Here is a 24,226-nt window from a genome sequence, read left to right on the forward strand (position 1 = left end):
GTCAAGTCTCTGGTAGATCCGTTCGTCGCCTAACTCCTAAGGGTGACTTGGACAGTCCCCCGACAATTTTCGGAAGTGTTCGGGATCGGCCCGAGAGTGGTGCCCTCTAGCGGCGGAAATTGTCACCATCCCTGGCCTCCAGGTTGGGCCGGCACGCACAGACGCAGTTGCGCGCCGGCGGCTGTTCAGACCGGATGTGGTTGCTGCTGAGGTCACTTCCGGCGGGTGACGGTGCGGACGGGTCAGAAGCGTAGAGGCGGCTGCAAAATGGCGGCGCCAGAGGAGCGGGATCTAACACAGGAGCAGACAGAGAAGCTGCTGCAGTTTCAGGTAGCAGCGAGTACTCGGTGAAGCGAATGCCACCGCGGGCTAGGGAGTGGGTCCCTAGAGGAGCCCAGAACCCTGCTCAGATTGGGCCCGAGATTCTTCTCAGACCAGCAGGCGGCCTCCTCCCCCCCAAGCGCCAGTTGCCCTGCTTGCTGCCCCCGGCCCCCGAGCCTCTGTCGGTCCCCAGCCTTCCAAGAATGGCTGCGGCCAGACCCGCTCCCCCTTTCTCCCCTCAAGAGGGTCAGCTTCCCGGGTTCCCGTTAGCGGCGCCCGTCCTCAGCCATCCTTTCCAGCCTGGTTACCGGTTGGACCCTCTCCGCCAACGACTCTGGATCTGCTGGGATGCTTAATCCCCACCGTGGAGTTGGCCTCGTTTCGGGTCTCTAGGAGGCCTCCTACCAGCCTCCCATGCCATTTCCACAAACATTTACTGAGGGCCTCTTGGGTGCCAGGCCCTGTGTTGGGCGCTCTGGTGGCAGTGGGGTCAGGACTAGCCCCCGCCCTAAAGATGTGGGAGGACACCTCGTAATGAAACAGTGCATGATAAATGTCATCAGTGCCGTCTAACGGGGTTTATTACCCCGGGCTTATTCCTGGGCTCACGTTCTTGACTCTGCTTGAGGAGGGTGGGAAACTTGCTGGAATCTGCCTCCTTTTAGTGGATGTTTGGGTTAAGAACTTTGGACACTAAGCACTTTATCCCTGAGCTGGAGAATCTGGTTGGAGGAGACTTAGGTAACCTTGACTCTGTGTTACCCTGATGGGTACCAGTTTCTTTATTTCTAGAATACGTATCTTAAAAGTGTTTATCCCCTAAGGATGTTGTGGAGATCAAAATGAGTTTATGGATATCTAAAGGGTTTTGTAAACAGTAAACTGCTCTTAAACAGTATTGCAACTATTAATCATTATTTAACTTAGTATAGAATTAAAGTTAGTGGTACACTTATTTCCTAATATAAAATATGCTAAATATTCATTAATTACGCAGTATTTACCAAGAACCTTAGTGCTCAGGCAATAACAACAAATGGATGGAATACCATTTATTGAGTATGGTGTTGTAAGTACTTTTCCTGAAACACTTAGCATACATTATTGTACTTAATGCAACCCTATGAGAGTCACTGTTACAATCCCTATTTTACAGATGAGGGATATGAGGCTTAAGAAGTAACATGCTTAGGTTACACAGCTAGAAAGTTGTGATGTCAGATTTAAAACCAGGTGCATCTTTCCAGAACCCTTCCTGAGCTTTTGATGTGTGTGCTATACAACCCATGTAAGTAGCAGTGTACACCTGAAAGTGGAATGCAAATGCTCTAATATTGTATTTTTTTCCTCTTTGCAAGTTCTCACTTTTCTGTGATTTCCTTGATTTCACTGCAGTTAATTTTGAAGTGTTTTCTCTTAAATCAAGCAGTGGGTTGGAAGTGTATAAATTGGAAAATACTGTCATAGAAGTAGTTGACATTTGTTTGGAGGTTTGAGTAGAGAAATTGATGACACAGCTCATTAGAATTAGAATGAATAAAGAGCAGACAACTAGCTTCTACTTCCTTATAGACTACTAATTTCAGAGTGTTGTTTAACTTTGGCAGATCATTTTATCCCTTACAACTCTTGAGGGATAAGCCCCCATGTCGTTTCAAGTGTAATGAGGTGAGGTGAACCATAAGTCGTGAAGTACTTAGTCTGGTCCTGGAAGAACATGAATATGTGGTAGCATTTCTGAGATAAAGTGCATAGGAATCTCTGTTTTTGTCTTCATTGGCTATCTCAGTAAGAGAGGTGGGTAGCAGGTTAAAGTTGTATTAAGATTGCTTTATGAAATTGGATGTAATAAGGCAAATACATTTTACATTTGTGTATTCTTTAAGCAGTTGCTTGGATCAGGTTCATCATCCAGATTACCATTAACATCCTCTGAAATTTACTAGGGTGTCAAGCGTTATACGAGGTATTTGATGTACCTTAACTCTTTTAAACCTTTTTGTAACACTGTAAGGTGTTAACCCCAATTCAGTTTATTGATGAAGAAACAGGTTCTCCGAGGTCAAATAACTTGCTCAGGTGGTAAGTGGCAGAGATTTAGAAATCCATACCCATACCCATCTTGCTTATAACCTAATGGAAAAGCCAGACACATACATAAATAATGAGTATTCTGCAGTATATTAGTGCTCATGGTGTAATAAACATAGTAGTATAAACAGAGCGCTGTGGAAATTTAGGAAATTATAGTATTGATGAGGATGGAGGGGGAAAGAAGGGTGGCTCGGTAGTTACCATTAAGTTTCTACCGTGCCTTAGGCGTGGTGCTAGATAGTTTAGAAGCATTATGCTTAATCCTCACAATAGCCTAGTAAAAGCGCCACAGGTGATATCCCTCCTCCTAGGTAAGGAAACAGGTCTAGTAAAGTATTTGCTCCAGATCATTAAGCTCTTAAGTAGTGGGGGTGGAATTAGAATTAGAAATCTAGTGGATCTGGATCTGAACTTAAAAGCTGGACTCTTTCCACTGTACTTTGCTGCTTTGAAGGAGGAATGGAATAACAGGTGGTGGGCAGGAGTATGTTCAAAGCTGAGGTATGGATATGAAATAATGTAGAATGTGTTTGTTGTGATGGATTTAGAGAATTGGAAGTTGAAAATAACACTGGAAAGGTAAATTACAGCCAGATTTTGGAGACCTGTGCTCAATGGTTTAAACTTTAATCTGTAGGCTTGAAGAGCCATCAAAGATTTTTTCAACTAGAGAGTGAAATAACACTAGGTTTCAGCTTTGCTTCACTAACAGTATGGAGCATGTGCTTGGAATCTCCACAGGGGGTAGGACAGAACAGGATGACACTGCTAGGAGTCAGTTTTCAGTAAGTTGCCTCATTTGATATATTGAAATTAGCAAAAGTGAAATATTTTGGAAATCTCAGGTTTCCTCTGTTTCACTTTTTTTGTGACATATGATTTGATTGGAACTCCTTAGGGTATATTTAGCAGGCTTCTAAGTCTGTTTGATGTCTTTTAAGATTGTTATAGTTACTTTCTCCTGTTTATTTTAGAACCCGTTGAATATGAATAAGTAATGCCATATTTATTTTAGGCCCTCCCCATTTTCTTCAAATGGGAAATAATGAGTTTTAAGAGGAGCTAATACAAATATGGGGAAGGTCAGTTGTGTTGAAGTCCGTGTTTCCAAATTTCCAAGTATAGCAGATTCCCCTGGTGTCTTGGTTTACTGCCTCTAGGTTGCTGTTTGAACACCTGGAGAAGGATGACATGGATAACGAGAGAAGCGACTAAAGGAGCTATACATGGCCAATAGAGGAAGAAACAGTCCTTTTCTGCTTGTACAGGAGTATGAAATTTTTGAGATTTGAAGGTGTTTTTGTTTTTGATGTTGTTTAAACACTTATTGAGCATTTACTTTATCCAAAGTGCTCTAGATCCATTGTATCTTTAAGTCCTCCCAGTAAACATGGTGTAGGTTCTGGTATTGAGTAAACTAGGATCCGGAGATAATTTACCTAAGGTCAGTGATGAGCTTAGATTTGAATCCAGAACTCTGGGTTCTCTTTCTTACTACCTAGCACTGCTGCTCTGGCCCTAGGTTTTGATTTGTTTTCAACAACAGGTAGGTGAGTAGGGCCAATAGAAACAGTATGGGACACTTTGAAGAAAGAGAACACAGCAAAGGAAGTCCAAAAGTGTGATTCTAATCCTGGACATTATCACTAATGTTAATTCTCTTAATCTCTTCTACGTGAAGATGGACTTTTTAAGGAGAAGGGAAGAAGAATCCCCCAAAGTGGGAATGAACAAGGAGGACCGTTCTCTCCCTTCCATACCCACAGGTATGAGAGAGAAAATGGGAGAGAGGGCTTCAGGGGGAGTATCTTCAGGGAAAAGTCAAGTTTCAGTTAGACCATGAAGGTGAAGGAAGTGTTGTGGAAGTTAAGGATCCTAGGGGATATTGCTGACATAGCAGGGCTTTTAATTCTAAACAGAATCCTAAAAATGTGATGTTACTGGGTCAAAACAATGTACATTTTAAATTTTAATAGCTACTGCTAGACTGCTTTCCAGGGAGTTTTGGCAGCTCACACTCTCACCAAGAGGATGTGAGACGACCAGTTTCCCCACATCCTTGCCAGCACTGGATGGTATCTTTTCAGTTTTCGTTAATCTGATTAAATTTTCAGAGTCCTTATTTTAATTTGCATTTCTAGTAGTAGTGGTGTTTGTAGTTTTTTATTTTGTTTTGCAGTCAGTTGAGTTTGAACAGCTAATGCAAACACTTGTTTTAAGCTATTTCAAATGGGAAAGAGTGGGGACATAGGAGTGAGGGATTGGCTTTGCAGGTGTCCCATGGTATTATAGAAGGTTTGTTTTCTGGTTGAAGAATAAAAAGTGCTGATTTTAAGATTGAATTCTGTTCTATAAACTCCTAATTATGGATGAGATTGAGCTCCTTTTGGCTACTTATGGTTAGTTATTGTATAAATTCCCTGTTTATCCTTTGTTCATTTTCTATTGGATTATTTGACATTTTCTTATCAGTTTGTATGAGTTCTTTATGTATACTGGTCATGTATAGCAAATATTTTCTTTCGTGACATCATTTATCTTTGATCATTAATCTCTTCACTTACCCTTATTTAAAATTATGTCATCAAATTGGCATTTTTTTTCTTTCTGGCTTTTGGATTTTGTTTTGTCTAAGGATGCCTTCTACTTAATGATATTATACATATGTTCTCTTTTGTTTTCTTCAAAATATTTTACAGATTTCTTGTTAAAATCAGATCTTTAATCCATGTGGAATTAATTTTTTGTATGTATGAGATGAGAACCCAAATTTGCTTTTTTCCAGGAAACACTATAGTTTAGCTGAATAGTCAATCCCTCCCCCAACTGATTTGAGTAGTCCTCTTTATCATAGTGTACTCTGTTTTCGATAACCTATTTGCTAGTAGCATTACTGAATTAATAATAATAGCTTTCTACCAAATTTTACTGATAATATCTGATAGGACAGGACTCCTTCCCTATTCTTTTTTTTAATTATTGGTAATTCTTACAAGTTCTTTCATGTACATGTAAAAATCATTTTGTGAGCCACTATGGAGAACAGTATGGTGGTTTCTTAAAAAACTAAAAATATGGGCTTCCCTGGTGGCACAGTGGTTGAGAGTCCGCCTGCCAATGCAGGCGACACGGGTTCGTGCCCTGGTCCGGGAAGATCCCACATGCCACAGAGTGGCTGGGCCCGTGAGCCATGGCCACTGAGCCTACGTGTCCGGAGCCTGTGCTCCGCAACAGGAGAGGCCACAACAGTGAGAGGCCCGCGTACCGCAAAAACAAAACAAAACAAAACAAAACCTAAAAATATAACTACCATACGACCCAGCAATCCCACTACTGGGCGTATACCCTGAGAAAACCATAATTCAGAAAGAGTCATGTACCACAATGTTCATTGCAGCTCTATTTACAATAGCCAGGACACGGAAGCAACCTAAGTGTCCATCGACAGATGAATGGATAAAGAAGATGTGGCACATATATACAATGGAATATTACTCAGCCATAAAAAGAAACGAAATTGAGTTATTTGTAGTGAGGTGGATGGATCTAGAGTCCATCATACAGAGTGAAGTAAGTCAGAAAGAGAAAAACAAATACCGTATGCTAACACATATATATGGAATCTAAAAAAAAAAATGGTTCTGAAGAACCTAGGGGCAGGACAGGAATAAAGACGCAGACATAGAGAATGGACTTGAGGCCACGGGGAAGGGGAAGGGGAAGCTGAGATGAAGTGAGAGAGTGGCAAGGACATATATACACTACCAAATGTAAAATAGATAGCTAGTGGGAAGCAGCTGCATAGCACAGGGAGATCAGCTCAGTGCTTTGTGACCACCTAGAGGGGTGGGATAGGGCCGGTGGGAGGGAGACGCAAGAGGGAGAAGATATGGGGATATATGTATATGTATAGCTGATTCACTTTGTTCTAAAGCAGAAACTAACACACCATTGTAAAGCAATTATACTCCAATAAAGATGTTTTAAAAAAATCATTTTGTGCAGCCGTGGAATTATTGGAATTGCTTAAAATAATATATAATTTGGGACTGGTTGAAATTCAGGCACATGTACATTTCTTTATTGAGATGTCACACGTCCTTTAAAATATTTTTTGTAACTTTCCTCTAGTTTTTGGATATTCCTTATTAAACTTATTCCTAGGTATTTTGTAGTTTTGGTCACCCTGTGAATGGGATATCTCTTTATTTCTAAATGGTTACTAATAAAAATGCTGTTGCATTTTGTACACTTATCTTGATTTTGTTTGATCTATCGAATTCCTTATCATGTTTTCTGATCATTACTGATTTTCTAGTTTTGCCTCTTGGGCTCTATTTTTTTTTTTTTTTTTTTTTTCTTTTTGCGGTATGCGGGCCTCTCACTGTTGTGGCCCCTCCCGTTGCGGAGCACAGGCTCCGGATGCGCAGGCCCAGCGGCCATGGCTCACGGGCCCAGCTGCTCCGCGGCATATGGGATCCTCCCAGACCGGGGCACGAACCCGTATCCCCTGCATCGGCAGGCGGACTCTTAACCACTGCGCCACCAGGGAGGCCCTTGGGCTCTATTTTTAATAACAGTTTTATTGAGATATAATTGTCATATCTTAAATTAACCCTTTTAAAGTATGCAGTTCAGTGGTTTTTAGTGTATTTACAAAGTTGTGCAACCATTACCACTGTTTACTTCCAGAGCATTTTCATCACCTCAAAAAGAAGCCCATTAGCAGTCACTCTCCATTCTTCTCTCCTTCTAACCCCTGGCAACCACTAATCTATATTCTGTCTCCATAGATTTTGCCAATTCTGGGCATTTGGTATAAATGGAAGCATACACTGTACAGCCTTTTGTGCCTGGCTTCTTGCACTTAGCATAATGTTTTCAAGGTTCATCCATATTGTAGCCTATATGAGTACTTCATTCCTTTTTATGGCCAATAATGTTTCATTGTGTGGATAAACCACACTTTGTTTATCCATTCGTCAGTTGATGGACATTTTTATTGTTTCCACTTTTCAGCTATTAATATTGATGCTGGGCTTCCCTGGTGGCGCAGTGGTTGAGAGTCTACCTGCCAATGCAGGGGACACGGGTTCATGCCCCGGTCCGGGAAAAAAAAAAAATATTGATGCTGCTATGAATATTTGTATACCAATTTTTGTCTGGACATATTTTCAGTTCTCCTAGGAGTAGAATTGCTGGGTCACATGGTACCTCTGTTTAACTTTTTGAGAAATTGCCAAACAGTTTTTCCAATGCAGTTATACCATTTTCCCTTACCAGTAGTATGTGAAAGTTCCAGTTTCTCCACATCTGCACTAACATTTGTTAATCATCCATCTTTGAAACCATCCTAGTAAGTGTGAGGTGTTACTCTCGTTTAATCTCGTTGTTTTGATTTGCATTTCCCTAATGACTAAAAAGATGGTTGAGCATCTTTTCATAGGCTTATTGGCCATTTGTGTGTCTTCTTTTGGAGATACAAAGTCAAATCTTTTGCCCATTTTTAAAAAATTGAAGTGTAGTTAACTTACAGTGTTGTGTTTCAGGTGTATAGCAAAATGATCCAGTTATATTTTTTTCAGATATTTTTCCATTATAGGTTATTACAAGGTACTGAATATAGTTCCCTTTGTTACACAGTAAATCCTTGTTGCTTATCTATTTTATGTATGGTAGTTTGTATCTTTTAATCCCATACTCTTAATTTATCCCTCCCCTTTCTTCTTTTCCCCTTTGGTAACCATAAGTTTGTTATCTATGTCTGTGAATCTGTTTCTGTTTTGTATATATATTCATTTGTACTATTTTTTTAGATTCCACATATGTGATATCATATAATATTTGTCTTTCTCTGTCTCACTTCATTTAATATGATATTCTCTAGGTCCATGTTGCTGCAAATGGCAATATATCATTCTTTTTTATGGCTGAGTACTATTCCATTGTGTGTGTGTGTGTACACACTACATTTTTTTTAAACTGAAGTATAGTTGGTGTACAATATTATATAAGCTACAGGTATACAATGTAGTGGTTTGCAAGTTTTAAAGGTTATACTCCAATTATAGTTATAAAATGTTGGCTATATTCCCTGTGTTGTACAATATATCCTTGTAGCTTATTTTACACATAGTTGTTTGTACCTCTTAATCCCCTGTCCTTATATCACTCCTTCCCCCTTCTCCCCACTGGTAACCACTAGTTTGTTCTCTATATTGGAGAGTCTGCTTCTTTTTTGTTATATTCACTAGTTTATAGTATTTTTTAGATTCTACGTATAAGTGATATCATACAGTATTTGTCTTTCTCTGTCTGACTTATTTAACTTAGCATAATACCTTGCAAGTCCATCCATGTTTCTGCAAGTGGCAAAAAGTTCACCCTTTTTTATAGCCGAGTAGTATTCCATTGTGTATATATACCACATCTTCTTTATCCATTTATCTGTTGATGGACACTTAGGTTGCTTCCATATAATGGCAGTTGTAAATAATGCTGCTGTGAACATTGGGGTGTATGTATCTTTTCAAATTGGTGTGGGTTTTTGTGTGTTTGGATATATACCCACCAGGAGTGGAATTGCTGGGTCGTATGGTAGTTCTATTTTTAGTTTTTTGAGAAACCTCCATACTGTTTTCCACAGTGGCTGCACCAATTTACTTTCCCACCAACAGTGTATAAGGTTTCTCTTTTCTTTGTATCCTCTCCAACGTTTGTTATTTGTGTTCTTTTTGATAATAGTCCTCCTTACAGGTGTGAGGTGATACTATTTATTTATGGCTGGCTGGCTGGCTGGCTATGTTGGGTCTTAGATGCAGCACATGGTATCTTTATTGTGGCACACGGGATCTTTGTTGCGTCATGTGGGCGTCTGTTTAGTTGTGGTGTGTAGGTTTTCTCTCTCTAGTTGTGGCGCCCAGGCTCCAGGGCACGTGGGCTCTGTAGTTGTGACATGCGGGCCCCAGAGCGCATGGGCTCTGTAGTTTGCGGCACGGGGGCTCTCTAGTTGAGGCGTACGAGCTCAGTAGTTGTGGCGTGCAGGCTTAGTTGCCCCGTGACATGTGGGATCTTAGTTCCCCCACCAGGGATTGAACCCGTGTCCCCTGCATTGGAAGGTGGATTCTTTGCCACTGGACCACCGGGGAAGTCCCTGCCCATTTTTTGATTGGGTTGTTTGTTTTTTTGATATTGAGTTGTATCAGATGTTCGTATATTTTGGATGTTAACCCCTTGTCAGTCACATCATTTGCAAATATTTTCTACCATTCCATAGGTTGTCTTTCGTTTTTTTGATGGTTGCCTTTGCTGTGCAAAAGCCTTTAAGTTTGATTAGGTCCCATTTGTTTATTTTTGCGTTTATTTCTTTTGCCTTGGGAGACTGATCTAAGAAAATATTGCTATGATTTATGTTCGAGTATGTTTTGCCTGTGTTCTCTTCTAGGAGTTTTATGGCATCATGCGTTATATGTAGGTCTTTAAACTATTTTTATTTTTGTGTATGGTGTGAGGGAGTGTTGTAATTTCATTGTAGCTGTCCAGCTTTCCCAACACCACTTGTTGAAGAGACTGTCTTTTCCCCATTGTATATTATTGCCTCCTTTGTCATTGATTAATTGACTGTAGGTGTGTGGGTTTATTTTTGTCCTTTGCCCATTTTTTACTTGGGCTATTTGTCTTTTGTTGTTGGGTTGTTAAGAGTTCTTATGCATCCCGAATACAAGTCCTTTATCAGATATATCATTGGCAAAAATATTCTCCCATTCTCTGGGTTGTCTTTTCACTTAGTCATGTCTTTTGAAGTTTTTTAATTTCATGAAGTCCAGTTTAATGTTTTATCTTTTGTTGCTTGTGCTTTGGTCATGTCTTAGAAACCATGGTGTAATCCAGGGTTACAAAGATTTACACCTGTTTTCTTTTAAGACTTTTGTAGTTTTGACTCTTACACGTAAGGTCTGATCCATTTTTAGTTAACGGATATGAGGTGGGGGTCCAACTTCATTCATTTGGTTGTGGATATCCAGTATTCCCAGCACCATTTCTTGAAAAGATTATTCTTTCCCTATTGAATAACCTTGAAACCCTTGTTTAAGATCAGTTGACCATAACTAAAGGTTTATTTCTGGATTCATTTCTGTTCCATTGATCTGTATCTACCCTTATCTGTATCTACACTGTCTTGACTATTGCAGTTGTGTAATAAGTGTGAAATCAGGAAGTATGAGTCTTCCAACTTTGTTCTTTTTGGCTATTCTGGATCCCTTTCATTACCGAATAAATTTTGGGATCACCTTGTCAATTTCTGCAAAAAAAGGCAGCTGGGACTTTGATAGGGATTACTGTTAACTCTAGATCAATATGGGGAGCATTGCCATCTTAACAATACTAAGTCTGTCAATCCATGAATATGAGAAGTCTTTCCATTTATTTAAGTCATCTTTAGTTTCTCTCGATGTTTTGTAGTTTTCTGTGTACAAATCTTGCACTTCTTTTATTAAGTTTATTCATACGTATTTTATTCTTTTTGAAGGTACTGGGAAAGTAAATGTTTTCTTAATTTTATTTTCAGGTCGTTCATTACTACCATATAGAAATATAACTGATTCTTGTATATTGATCTCATATCGTACAACCTGGTTGAACTCATTATTAGTTCTCTATTAGTTTTTTTGTAAATTTCTTAGTTTTTTCTATATACAAGATTATGTCATCTGTGAATAGATAGTTTTATTTCTTTTTTTCCTTCTTGCTTAGTTTTAGTATAATGTTGAATAAAAATGGCAAGAGTAAACATCTTTGTCTTGTTCCTGATTTTAGGAGGAAATCATCAGTCTTTGACCATTATTATGTTAGCTGCGAGTGTTTCTTAGATCAGGGTGACGAAGTTCCCTTCTATTCCCAGTTAAGTTTTTATCCTGAAAGGGTGTCTTGGGTTCTTAAAAGGGTTATATGAGACAATGCAAGTAAAGTACCTGATAAATACTAGGGCTCTATCAAAAAAAGGGGCAATTTTGGAGAATGTTCAGTTGTACACATGTTCTGTTACATTTCCCTTTATTTTTCCAGGGAATATTTAATAAAGGGTAGAACTGAAAATTTGCAAAACTGTCATCCTTTTTTAAAACTGGAATTAGAAGATAAGAAACACTTATCAAGTAGCCTAACGTATTCTCGAAGGAGTGCAAGTCCTCTTCAAAAAGGATACATATAGAAAATATTTTATATACAGAAGACTTGTCTGATATTTTTCAAATTTACAGAATTAACCCTGTGATTTGGGAATTTAAAGTGTTGACAGTTAAACTTTGTAAAGTTTTTTCACTTAAACTCAAATTTAGCTTAGTTTTAGTATCCTTAGATACATTGATACATTGTATTTCCACAAGATACATTGTATTTCATTAGCTTTTGCCTAACCTTTTCATACAAAATGATGACATTCTGATGCTGTCATCCCTTCTTTATTTGTTAATAGGGATAAAGATATATGTTCCCTCCCCTGTTTAGTTACACTGAGTTATAGTATATATAATAAAGGCAGGATAAACATTTGATCCTTTCGATTATTTATTAGTTTTTAAATAATGAGTTGATTCCTAGCATCCTTGAGATTTTTAAATTATTTATTTATTTATTTATTTTGGGCTGTGTTGGGTCTTCGTTGCTGCGCATGGGCTTTCTCTAGTTGCGGCGAGAGGGGGCTACTCTTTGTTGCGGTGTGCAGGCTTCTCATTGTGATGGCTTCTCTTGTTGCGGAGCACAGGCTGTAGGCGCATGGGCTTCAGTAGTTGTGGCACATGGGCTCTAGAGCGAAGGCTCAGTAGTTGTGGCACACAGGCTTAGTTGCTCTGTGGCATGTGGGATCTTCCCGGCCCAGGGCTCGAACCCATGTCCCCTACATTGGCAGGTGGATTCTTAACCACTGCGCCACCAGGGAAGTCCCACTGAGATTTTTTTTTTTAACATCTGTATTGGAGTATAATTACTTTACAGTGGTGTGTTAGTTTCTGCTTTATAACAAAGTGAATCAGCTATACATATACATATATCCCTATATCTCCTCCCTACCCCACCCCTCTAGATGGTCACAAAACACTGAGCTGATCTCCCTGTGCTATGCGGCTGCTTCCCACTAGCTAGCTATTTTACATTTGGTAGTATATGTAGGTCCATGCCACTCTCTCACTTTGTCCCAGCATACCCTTCCCCCTCCATGTGTCCTCAAGTCCATTCTCTACGTCTGCGTCTTTATTCCTGTCCTGCCCCTAGGTTCTTCAGAACCTTTTTTTTTTTTTTAAGGTTCCATATATATGTGTTAGCATACGGTATTTGTTTTTCTCTTTCTGACTTAGTTCACTCTGTATGACAGACTCTAGGTCCATCCACCTCTCTACAAATAACTCAATTTTGTTTCTTTTATGGCTGAGTAATATTCTGTTGTATATATGTGCCACATCTTCTTTATCCATTCATCTGTCGATGGACACTTAGGTTGCTTCCGTGTCCTGGCTATTGTAAATAGAGCTGCAATGAACATTGTGGTACATGACTCTTTTTGAATTATGGTTTTCTCAGGTTATATGCCCGGTAGTGGGATGCTGGGTCATATGGTAGTTCTGTTTTTAGTTTTTTAAGGAACCTCCATACTGTTCTCCATAGTGGCTGTATCAATTTACACTCCCACCAACAGTACAAAAGGGTTCCCTTTTCTCCACACCCTCTTCAGCATTTACTGTTTGTAGATTTTTTGATCATGGCCATTCTGACTGGTATGAGGTGATACCTCATTGTAGTTTTGACTTGCATTTCTCTAATGATTAGTGATGTTGAGCATTCTTTCATGTGTTTGTTGGCAGTCTGTATATCTTCTTTGGAGAAATGTCTGTTTAGGTCTTCTGCCCATTTATGGGTTGGGTTCTTTGTTTTTTTTGATACTGAGCTGCATGAGCTGCTTGTAAATTTTGGACATTAATCCTTTGTCAGTTTCTTCATTTGCAAATATTTTCTCCCACTCTGAGGGTTGTCTTTTCGTCTTATTTATGGTTTCCTTTGCTGTGCAAAAGCTTTTAAGTTTCATTAGGTCCCACTTGTTTACCACTGAGATTTTTAAAATTTGAATTGTAGGTTTTTAAAAATTGCAGTAGGGCTTCCCTGGTGGTGCAGTGGTTGAGAGTCTGCCTGCCGATGCAGGGGACACGGGTTCGTGCCCCGGTCCGGGAAGATCCCACATGCCGCCTAGAGGCTGGGCCCATGAGCCATGGCCGCTGAGCCTGCGTGTCCGGAGCCTGTGCCCCGCAACGGGAGAGGCTGCAACAGTGAGAGGCCCGCCTACTGCAAAAAATTAAAAAAATAATAAAATAAAATAAAATTTGCAGTGAACTCATGGATGTAAATATATTTAACGTATTACATTTCATTGCCATTGTGCTTATTAAGGCTTAGGTTGTGCCATCTTTGACAATTGTGAGTCTATTTAGATTGGCTCCTGATGACTTTTATCTTTTAGGAAATCCTAGTATTTACATAATTTTATTTTTTCAGAGTCACAGAAAAGATTTACCGTTTGAATTTGTAATTTGGAAGAGCCTGTATTATTGTTCCTGAAGACTTTTATCATATTGTCATGGCCCCAGTCGTACTTGATAGGTTTTTAGCTTTTCGACATCATAAGATGTTTGACTCATCTTGTGCATTTTCTAGAATCAGGCGTTTCTCCAGGAAACCTTGTTACTTTTTGGTAAGAAATTATATTTAGATGCCACAGGTCTGGTAGCCATGAGTGCTCATTGCTGTTGGGTTGGTCTAGAACTTTTTAGTTAACAGAACCAGGAAATACATATAATATATAGTACAGACACATACATATGTTTGTATTTATTTAATTCATGATAAAACAATTTGATATTTCCAATTCAAATTCAGGACTGCCAATTCAAATTCAGCCCTACATTTTACCTCTCTTCTTTCTCCATACCAGAAAATTTGGTTCTTAATGAGAATAGCATGATTATTAATTTGCCTTATCACATAATCAATACTTTGTCTCAAAATAATAATACCCTTACTAGTAACAACAATATGATTATTTAAAACAATTTAAGCCCTTTTATTGCAGAATGTATAGTCAGTTTACTGTGTTTTAAAGTCATGTGGGATAATTTCATTTTGGATAGTTATGCTACCAACTGTACATTTGATTTTTGCTTCTGATGTTTAGGAATTGCTGCTGCTGCTTTTTCTAAATTTTGTTTTATAAAACAGCTACATGATTCCAAAGTCAAATCTACATGTAACAATATATTTAGAGAACTCTAACTTCTATTCTTCTCTCTTATACCCTGTTCCCTGCCTTCCCCTGCAGAGAAGTTTAGAATTAAAAAAAACAAAAACCTTTCATTTAAAAAAACCAAGTAATAAGTATATATATTTGTGGACCCCTCCCTTTTAAAAAAGATAAATGGTGATGTATATTACACACTTTTCTCCAAATGTCTTTTATACCTATTATCTCATGGTGGTCACTACATAGCAATATAGGGATTTATTTCTCTTAAGTATTTACAGCTGTATAATACTCTATTGTATGGACATACCATAATTTAGATTGATGGATATTTGGGTTATTTCTCATCTTTTGCTGTAATAAATAATAGAGCAATAAGTAGCCTTGTGTACCAACATTTTATTTTTTGCTTTGGGATAGATTCGTAGAAAGATTTCTGGGTCAAAGGATTAAATGCTTATATATATGTATACGAATATGTAGTGTTGCTAAATATTGCCAAATCTTCCTATGTGAGGATTGTACCATTTTGTATTTCCACTAGCAATGTATGAGGCCCCTGGCAACCTCACCAACAGAGGGTGTTGTCAAACTCAGTATAGTTTTAATTTACTTTTTCCTTATGAGTGAGGAATTTTTCATATATATATAAGGGCCATTTGAGTTTATTTTTCTATAAATTGTCCACTTTTTCTTATCCACTTCTGTAACAAGTTATCCTTTTTCTTCTGTTTTTTGGGGTTTTTTTTGCAGGGGGGTTGTCTTTTTGTTTGTTTGTTGTTTGGTTTTTTTGGCCACGCTGCACGGCATGCGGGAACCCAGTCCCCGACCAGGGATCGAACCCATGTCCCCCCTGGGAGTGGAAGTGTGGAACCCCAACCACTGGACTGCCAGGGAAGTCCCATCCTTTTTCTTCTGTATTTTAAAAAACTCTTTATATATTAGGATTTTTTTTTTTTTTTTTTTTTTTTTTTTTGCAGTACGCGGGCCTCTCACTGTTGTGGCCTCTCCTGTTGCGGAGCGCAGGCTCCGGACGCGCAGGCTCAGCGGCCATGGTTCACGGGCCTAGCCGCTCCGCGGCATATGGGACCTTCCCGGACCAAGGCACGAACCCTTGTCCCCTGCATCGGCAGGCGGACTCTCAACCACTGCGCCACCAGGGAAGCCCTCAAAAGAACTTTATAATCAGCTTCTCAAAATTGAAATTTTATTAAATTTATAAAATGAATTTGAGGGGATGTGATTGACATCTTTATGTTGCTGAATCTTCTTATTCAAGAACACAGTTATTGTCCTCTCAGAAGCTTTTTGACAAACTGATTCAGTAGTGCTTGCTAGGCTTTTGTTTGTTTGTTACATTTTTATGTAACAATCACAGGCATTTACGATCAAGTTGGTTCAAGTTTGGGGTTATTTCTTCAGAATGGGCTGGGCATCCCTGTTTGTTTTTGCACTCCTTTAAGTGTTTCAAGGAATAACATTTGTGTAATTGGCAGAGTAGTATAAAAGAATATCTGTACTACAGATATTCTTTTAGAAGCATATCTTTTTTTTTTTTTTTTTTTTTTTTTTTTTGCAGTACGCGGGCCTCTCACTGTTGTGGCCTCTCCCGTTGCGGAGCACAGGCTCCGGACGCGCAGGCCCAGCGGCCATGGCTCACAGGCCCAGCCGCTCCGCGGCATGTGGGATCTTCCCAGACCAGGGCACACCTGCATCGGCAGGCGGACTCTCAACCACTGCGCCACCAGGGGAGCCCCTAGAAGCATATCTTTGAGGTGGATATTGATAAAGATTAATTTTGCCAATTTTCTTTTGGGCCAGTTGAGGGTCATTTGACATATTTAGGAAATCTTAGTGGCTATTTCTCCATATTATATTTTTCCTTAAAATGAATAGCAAAAAATAGTAACATAATAAAATTGAAGGTTTGATGTTAAATGCTTCCTCTGTGTACATGTGTTTTTAAACTACCATTTGGTGAGAGTGCCAGAAATAATAAATAGCAAAATCACTATGAGCACTGAGGTGCCTCTTGGCTTTGGATTTTCCCACCAAGGAAATTTTGAAAATGTTTTCATTTTCCTGGTATAAATTTAGAAGAGAAAATATTTTCTGGGGAATTTTTTTTCAGTATGTATGCATGTATATATGTATTAGTGTTTATAAATTCCTGTTGGAATTAAATAAGTGAAACCAAAAAATCCACTACCCTCAATTAACCCTCCACTCTATCTGCATTGCCTCTACCCTAGTTTACACTTCATTTCCCCTTTGGAATATTTCAGTAACTGTACCAGTGCCCCTAATTTCAAGTCTGTCCTCTTCAATTCAGCCTTCTTATTCGTTCCAGAATAATCTTTCTAGCAAAGATTTGATTGTGTCACTAAGATTTTTCATTTGCTTTGCATTGATTAAAGCAGCATGAAATCTTTGCATCTCATGATCTGACCCATATTTCGCTGTCCGACTCCATAATTCTACCCTTTCCATTTCTATTCCAGTGATATTTTTCAGTTCCCTTAACATGGCATTCTTTCTCATGCCTCTGTGCCTCCATGCATACTCCTCTATTGCCCTGAAACACCTCCTTCTGCTAGTTTTCAGCTCAGAACTCTGATAACATCCCGAGTTCCCTGGAAGACTTGGATTTGTTTATTACTGGTGTATAGTTTATTTATTTACATGTCTTTTTTTTTTTTGGCTGCATTGGGTCTTCATTGCTGCGCAGGGGCTTTCTCTAGTTGTGGCAAGCAGGGGCTGCTTGTCATTGAGGTGAGCAGGCTTCTCATTGCAGTGGCTTCTCTTGTTGGTAGCACGGGCTCTAGGTGCGCAGGCTTCATTAGTTGTGGCACGTGGGCTCAGTAGTTGTGGCTCACAGGCTGTAGAGCACAGGCTCAGTAGTTGTGGCACATGGGCTTAGTTGCTCTGCGGCATGTGGGATCTTCGCAGCCCAGGGCTCGAACACATGTCCCCTGCATTGGCAGGCAGATTCTTAACCACTGGGCCACCAGGGAAGTCCCTATTTACATGTCTTTTTACTCCACAAAATTATTGGGGATCAGGACTGTGATTTCTTTGTGGTGCTTGCTGCATGATGCTCAATTAATATTTGTTGAGTGAATTTAATAACTCACCAGAAATCTCACTTAACCAGAGGGGTTTTGTTTTAGTTGTTGTTGTTCTTGATGTTGTTTCTCTTTCTTTGTTAAAGCAGTTCCAGCAGCTTTAAGTATCCCATTTTTAGAAGGAAGGGAAAAATAAAAATTCCAGTTAGCCACATTCTCATCTTTGCAGCATGATGTAGGGGAAAGAGCTCCATATTAGGAATTGCACCATTTGAGATCTTGACAGTTAGCTGAGGCCCTCTAGGCCTCAGTTTCCATATCTGCAAAATGACTCTGATATTTCTAACTTTACAGGGTTGTTTTAAGAGTGGATAAGAAAGCACATACTACAGTGCTTGGCTCATAGATGCTTAATAAATAATTGAATCTAAATCATGGAGCATTTTATAATGCCAAGTTTTGAGGCTGAAAAGTATAATTAAATTTAAAAGCAAATTATTAACATTTTGTCACTTGACATTAGATTATACATATATAGATACATGTATATATGTATGTATATATACATACATATACATACACAAATCTCATGCATGTCAAGTTTTAGAAGTGTAATTTCATGCTATTTTGATATACAGTGGCAGGTACTGTTGGCCTCGAGGGTGGGGAGGGAACAGGGAAGGCCAGATTCTCAGATGACTTTTTGGAAGACTAGTAAAGTTTGGTGCCTTTGTAATGTTTCTCATAAAGAAGAAAACAATAACACCTTTATGTCTTCCTAAACAACTTTTCTGCTTGATTCTGAGTAGCTGAGTCACATTAGGAAAGGTTGAATAAGGCCAAAGTGGTTTTTGTTTGTTTTTTAGTGGAATTAAGTGTGTTAAATGAAAGAATAGATACTGAAATAGGAACTTAGTGAAAGGTAATTTATTTGATTCCCAGAAAACAAAGTAATCTGATTGGAGTACTTTAGAACCTTTTAATCAAGTTCAAGTTCATCTCACAACACACTACAAATGTCTTTTTCCCCCAATTTTTAAAATGTGGCAAAATACACATAAAAGTTACCATCTTAACCATTTTTTAAGTGTACAATCTAGCGATAACTAATACATTCGTAATGCTGTGCAACCATCATTATCATTCATCTCCATAACTCTTTTCATCTTGTAAAACTGAAACTATACCCATTAGACAATAACTCCCATTTCCCCCTCCTCCAGCCCCTGGCAGCCACCGTTCTACTGTCTTTCTCTATGATTTTGAGTACTCTAAATACGTCACTTAAGTGGAACCATACAGTATTTGTCTTTTTGTGACTGGCTTGTTTTTCTTAGCATAATGTTCTCAAAGTTCATCCGTGTTGTAGGATATTGCAGAATTTTCTCCTTTTTGAAGGCTGAATAATATTCCATTGTTTGTGTATATCACATTTTGCTTATTCCACTCATTTGTTGACAGACACTGAGTTGTTTCCCATCTTAGGTACTGTGGATAATAATGCTGCTCTGAACTTGGGTGTACATACACAGAAGTGGAATTGCTGTGTCATACAGTAGTTCTGTTTTTGATTTATTGATGCACTGCACACTGTTTTCCACAATCGTACCATTTTACATTTCCACCAATGTTGCACAAGGGTTCCAGTTTCTCCACATCCCGGCCAGCACTTTTTTTTTTTTTTTTTTTTTTTTTGCGGTATGCGGGCCTCTCACTGTTGTGGCCTCCCCCGTTGCGGAGCACAGGCTCCGGACGCGCAGGCTCTGGACGCGCAGGCTCAGCGGCCATGGCTCACGGGCCCAGCCGCTCCGCGGCATATGGGATCCTCCCAGACCGGGGCACGAACCCGTATCCCCTGCATCGGCAGGCGGACTCCCAACCACTTGCGCCACCAGGGAGGCCCCCGGCCAGCACTTTTCATTTCCTGTTTTTTTCAGTAGTAGCTGTCCTAACAGGTGTTAAATGGTAGCTTATAGTTTTGATTTGCATTTCCCTAATGATTAGTGATGTTGAACATCTTTTTATATGTTTATTGGTTATTCGTATATCTTCTTTGGAGAAATGTCTATTCAAGTCCTTTGCCCAATCAAGATTGTTTATTTTTTTGTTGTTTTAAGAGTTCTCTATATTCTGGATATTAATCCCTTATCAGATATACAGTTTGAAAATATATTCTCCCATTCTGTGGGTTGGCTTCTTACTCTGGGTAGTGTCTTTTGTTGTACAAATTTTTTAAATTTTCATGAAGTCTAGTTTGTCTCTCTTCTTTTGTTGCCTGTGCCTTTGGTGTCACATTCAAGAAATCATTGCCAAATCCAGTGTCAGGAAGTTTTTAGCTTATGTTTTCTCCTAAGAGTTTTATAATTTTAGGTTTTACGTTTGGGTCATGGATCCATTTTGAGTTAATTTTTGTATATGGTATTAGGTAAATGAGTAGGAAAAACACACTCCTCCTATGTTTCTCCTTTTCTCTGAATAGACATGTATGTTTTCCACACATCAAGCAATTCTTTTTTTTTTCAAGTTCTCATCATTTATTGATAAAGCAAAATCGTCCATGGCATTAGAGTCTAAGGAGCATTCTATGCAAAATCATGGTGAGTTACAGGACGAATAAGGCAATATTTTACTCTTCAAGTTATAGTCATGGAATTAACCTGACTTTCCTTGGACTGTAGGACTTTTGCTGGGAGGAAATGATGCAGTGTGAGGTAGTGGAACATGTACTGTTTTTCTTTTTTAACATCTTTATTGGAGTATAACTGCTTTACAATGTTGTGTTAGTTTCTGTCAAGCAGTTCTCCTAGATTCAATTCAATTCAGTTCAGTTCTGACACTGTCTACCTGAAGTTAGCATCAGATCCCACGAGTTAAGAGCTCAGTCCCACAAGACTGCCCCCACTTCAGATGCCAATCACAAGTCCCAGTTGCCACCTGAACTTCTGACTGACCAGCTATATATTGGGGTTCACATGACGCCCTCCTTGGGTTTGATAATTTGCTAGAGTGGTTCACAGAACTCAGGAAAACACTTTAGTTTACTGGTTTATTACAAAGGATATAATAAAGGATACAGAAAAACAGCCAGGTAAAGAGATATCTAGGGCAAGGTCCAGAAGGGTCCCAAGTGCAGGGGAGCTTCTATCCCAGTAGAGTTGGGGTGCACCACCCTTCTGGCATGTAGATGGCTTCACCAACTCAGAAGCTCTCTGAATCTTATACTGTTGGGATATTTACAGAGGCTTTATTGCCTAGGCATGATTGATTTTAACTCCATTCTCAGACCCTCTTCCCTCTCTGGAGATTGGGAGGTGGGACTGAAAATTTGAAGCTTCTAATCATGGTTTGTTCTGTCTGATGGCCAGTCCCTATCCAGAAGCCCACCAGGAGTCACCTCATTAGAACAAAATACAATGATATCATCTAGAAAATTCCAAGGGATTTAGGATCTCTGTCAGGAACCAGGATCAAAGAACAAATATTAGAACAAAAGATGCTCCTAGTGCTCTTATCATGTAGGAAATTATAAGGGTTTTGAGAGCTCTGAGTCAGGAACCGGGGTCAAAAACTAAATGTTAGAACAAAAGAATCTCCTGGCATCCCTATCTGCAAGGGTTTTAGGAGCTCTATGTCAGAAACTGGGGGCAGAGACCAATATATATATTTCACAGTAAAGATCCAGCTTTTGCATGTGGATATCCAGTTTTCCAGCACCATTTGTTGAAAAGACTGGTCTTTCCCCATTGAATGGTCTTGGCACCTTTGTCAAAAATTATTTCACCATATATGCAAGGGTTTATTTCTGGACTCTATTCCATTCCATTGGCCTATATGTCTGTCTTTGTGTCAGTACCACATTGTCTTGATTATCTTTGTGTCAGTACCACATTGTTTTGATTACTGTAACTTTATAATAAGTTTTGAAATCAGGAGGTGTGAGTCCTCTAGCTTTGTTCTTCTTTTTCAAGATTGTTTTGGCTCTTTGGGTCCCTTGAGATTCCATATGAGTTTTAGGCTTGGTTTTTCTATTTCTGCAAAAAAAAAAAAAAAAAAAGGCATTGGGATTTTGATAGGGACTGCTCTGAATCTGTAGCTCACTTTGGGTTTTTAACAGTATTGTCTTCCAGTCCATGAACACTGGGTGTCTTTCCATTTATGTAGGTCTTTAATTTCTTTCAGCAGTGTTTTGTAGTTTTCATTGTACAAGTCTTTCACCTCCTCAGTTAATTCATAGTATTCTTTTTGATGCCATTGTAAATGGAGTTGTTTTCTTACTTTCATTTTTAGAGTGTTCATTGTTAGTGTAAAGAAATGCAGCTGAAACTTGTGTGTTGACTTTGTATCCTGCTACTTTGTTGAATTCATGTATTAGTTCTAACAGGGATTGGGGGCAGTCTTTAGAGTTTTCTACATATAAGAAGTTATGTCTCAATTGATTTTAATAGATAGCTATCATACAAAGTAGCTTCTCAAACCACAATGAAATTAAGGTAGAAATTAATAACAGAAGTAAAACTGGAAGATTCACAAATGTATGTAAACAACACACTCTTAAATAACCAATGGATCAAAGAAGTAATCACAAGGAAAATTAGAAAATATGTAGAGATGAATGAAAATGAAAACAGAACATGCCAAAACTTACGGGATGCAGCAACAAATGCTTGGGTAGTGCTGGGGGCATTGGTAGCTATTAAACACAAATGTTAAAAAACACAAAAGATCTTAAATAAAATTAAAAAATAGTAATAAAAGGGTCTTCCCTGGTGGTCCAGTGGTTAAGACTCTGTGCTTCCCGTGCAGGGGCACAGGTTTGATCCTTGGTCGGGGAACTAAGATCCCGCATGCCGCGCGGCGTGGCCAAAAAAAAAAAAAAAAAAATTTAAAACACAAAAGATCTTAAATCAACAACCTAACTTTATAACTTAAGGGACTAGAAGGAAAAGAACAAACTAAACTCAGAGCTAGCAGAAGGAAGGTAATATAAGGAACAGAGCCTAGGTAAACAACACAGAAAATAGAAAAATCAATGAAACCAAAAATTGGTTCTTTGAAATCAACAAAATTGACAAACCTTTAGCTAAGTGGACTAAGAAAAAGAAAAGATTCAGATTACTAAACAAATGAAAATGGAGACGTTATTACCAGTTCTACAGAAGGAAAAAATGATTAGAAGAGAATACTGTGAACAATTGTATGCCAAAAAGTAGATAACCTAGATGAGATAGACAAATTCCTAGAAATACAAAACCTACCAAGACTAAATCACAAAGAAATAGAAAATCTGAATAGACCTATAACCAGTAAGGAGATTGAATCCATAATCAAAAATCTCCCAACAAAGAAATGCCTTGAACCTGATGGCTTCACTGGTGAATTCTACCAAACAAATTTAAATAACTAATTCCAGTCCTCCCAACTTTTTTAAAACATTGAAAAGGAGGGAACACTTTCTAACTCATTCTTTGAGGCCAGCATTACTGCCATACCCAGATACCACTAAAAAACTACAGACCAATATCCCTTATGAACATTAATGCAAAAACCCTCGAGCAAATACTAGCAAACTGAATTCAGCAGCATATTAAAAGGATTATACACCATGACCAAGTAGGATTTATCTCTGGAATGCCAAGAATGCTTCAACATGTGAAATTCTATCCATGTAATACTCCACATTAAATAGTGAAGGGAAAAAATCCACATGGTCATCTCAGTTGATGTCCTTGTCCACATGAACTAAGTATAGTTTCATTATAACATTCTCATGTTTAATGTTTCCTTCATGTTTCTTAAAAATAATAGCTAAATTGAGCATTCTACACTTAATCTTTACAACCCAGTGGGTTAATTAGTATTTTAATTTACATTTTACCAAAAAGGAAACAACCTTAGGACTTCCCTGGTGGCGCAATGGTTAAGAATCCGCCTGCCAATGCAAGAGACACAGGTTCGATCCCTGGTCCAGGAAGATCCCACATGCCACGGAGCAACTAAGCCCGTGCACCACAACTACTGAGCCCACGCTCTAGAGCCCGCGAGCCACAACTACTGAGCCTGCGTGTCACAACTGCTGAAGCCCACGCACTTAGAGCCCATGCTCCTCAACAAGAGAAGCCACCGCAATGAGAAGCCCACGCACCGCAACGAAGAGTAGCCCCTGCTTGCCACAACTAGAGAAAGCCCCCGCACAGCAACAAAGACCCAACGCAGCCAAAAATAAATTTAAAAAAAAAAGAAACTGGACCTCAGAAAGATGCCTAAGGTCACCCAGCTAGTGGAATTAGAATGAAGGATTATTCAAGATTCTGGTGTCTTCTAAATTTCCAACAAAGCTCCACCACTTATTCCACCTACTCTTAATTGCTTGGATAGGACCTTCCTTTAGGTGAAGTTAAATTTTTTTTTTCTTTTTAACTAAAGGCAGGACTTTTCAAAGCCTTTAAAAGATGTATTGGGAATT

At 38.9% G+C, this 24,226-nt stretch overlaps 1 protein-coding gene across 1 annotated transcript in view; it reads left to right on the plus strand.

The window, feature by feature from the left end:
• Nucleotides 1–231: 231 nt before the first annotated feature.
• The window catches only part of FAF2 (Fas associated factor family member 2), a 59,196-nt gene continuing 35,201 nt past the window's right edge, over nt 232–24,226 (plus strand). Inside the window, exon 1 of the mRNA XM_060094839.1 lies at nt 232–330. Coding sequence (XP_059950822.1) covers nt 268–330 — 63 coding nt within the window. The 5' untranslated portion in view covers nt 232–267. The remainder of the gene's footprint in view (nt 331–24,226) is intronic.

The sequence above is a fragment of the Mesoplodon densirostris genome, chromosome 3 (assembly GCF_025265405.1).
Source record: "Mesoplodon densirostris isolate mMesDen1 chromosome 3, mMesDen1 primary haplotype, whole genome shotgun sequence".
NCBI lineage: Eukaryota > Metazoa > Chordata > Mammalia > Artiodactyla > Ziphiidae > Mesoplodon > Mesoplodon densirostris.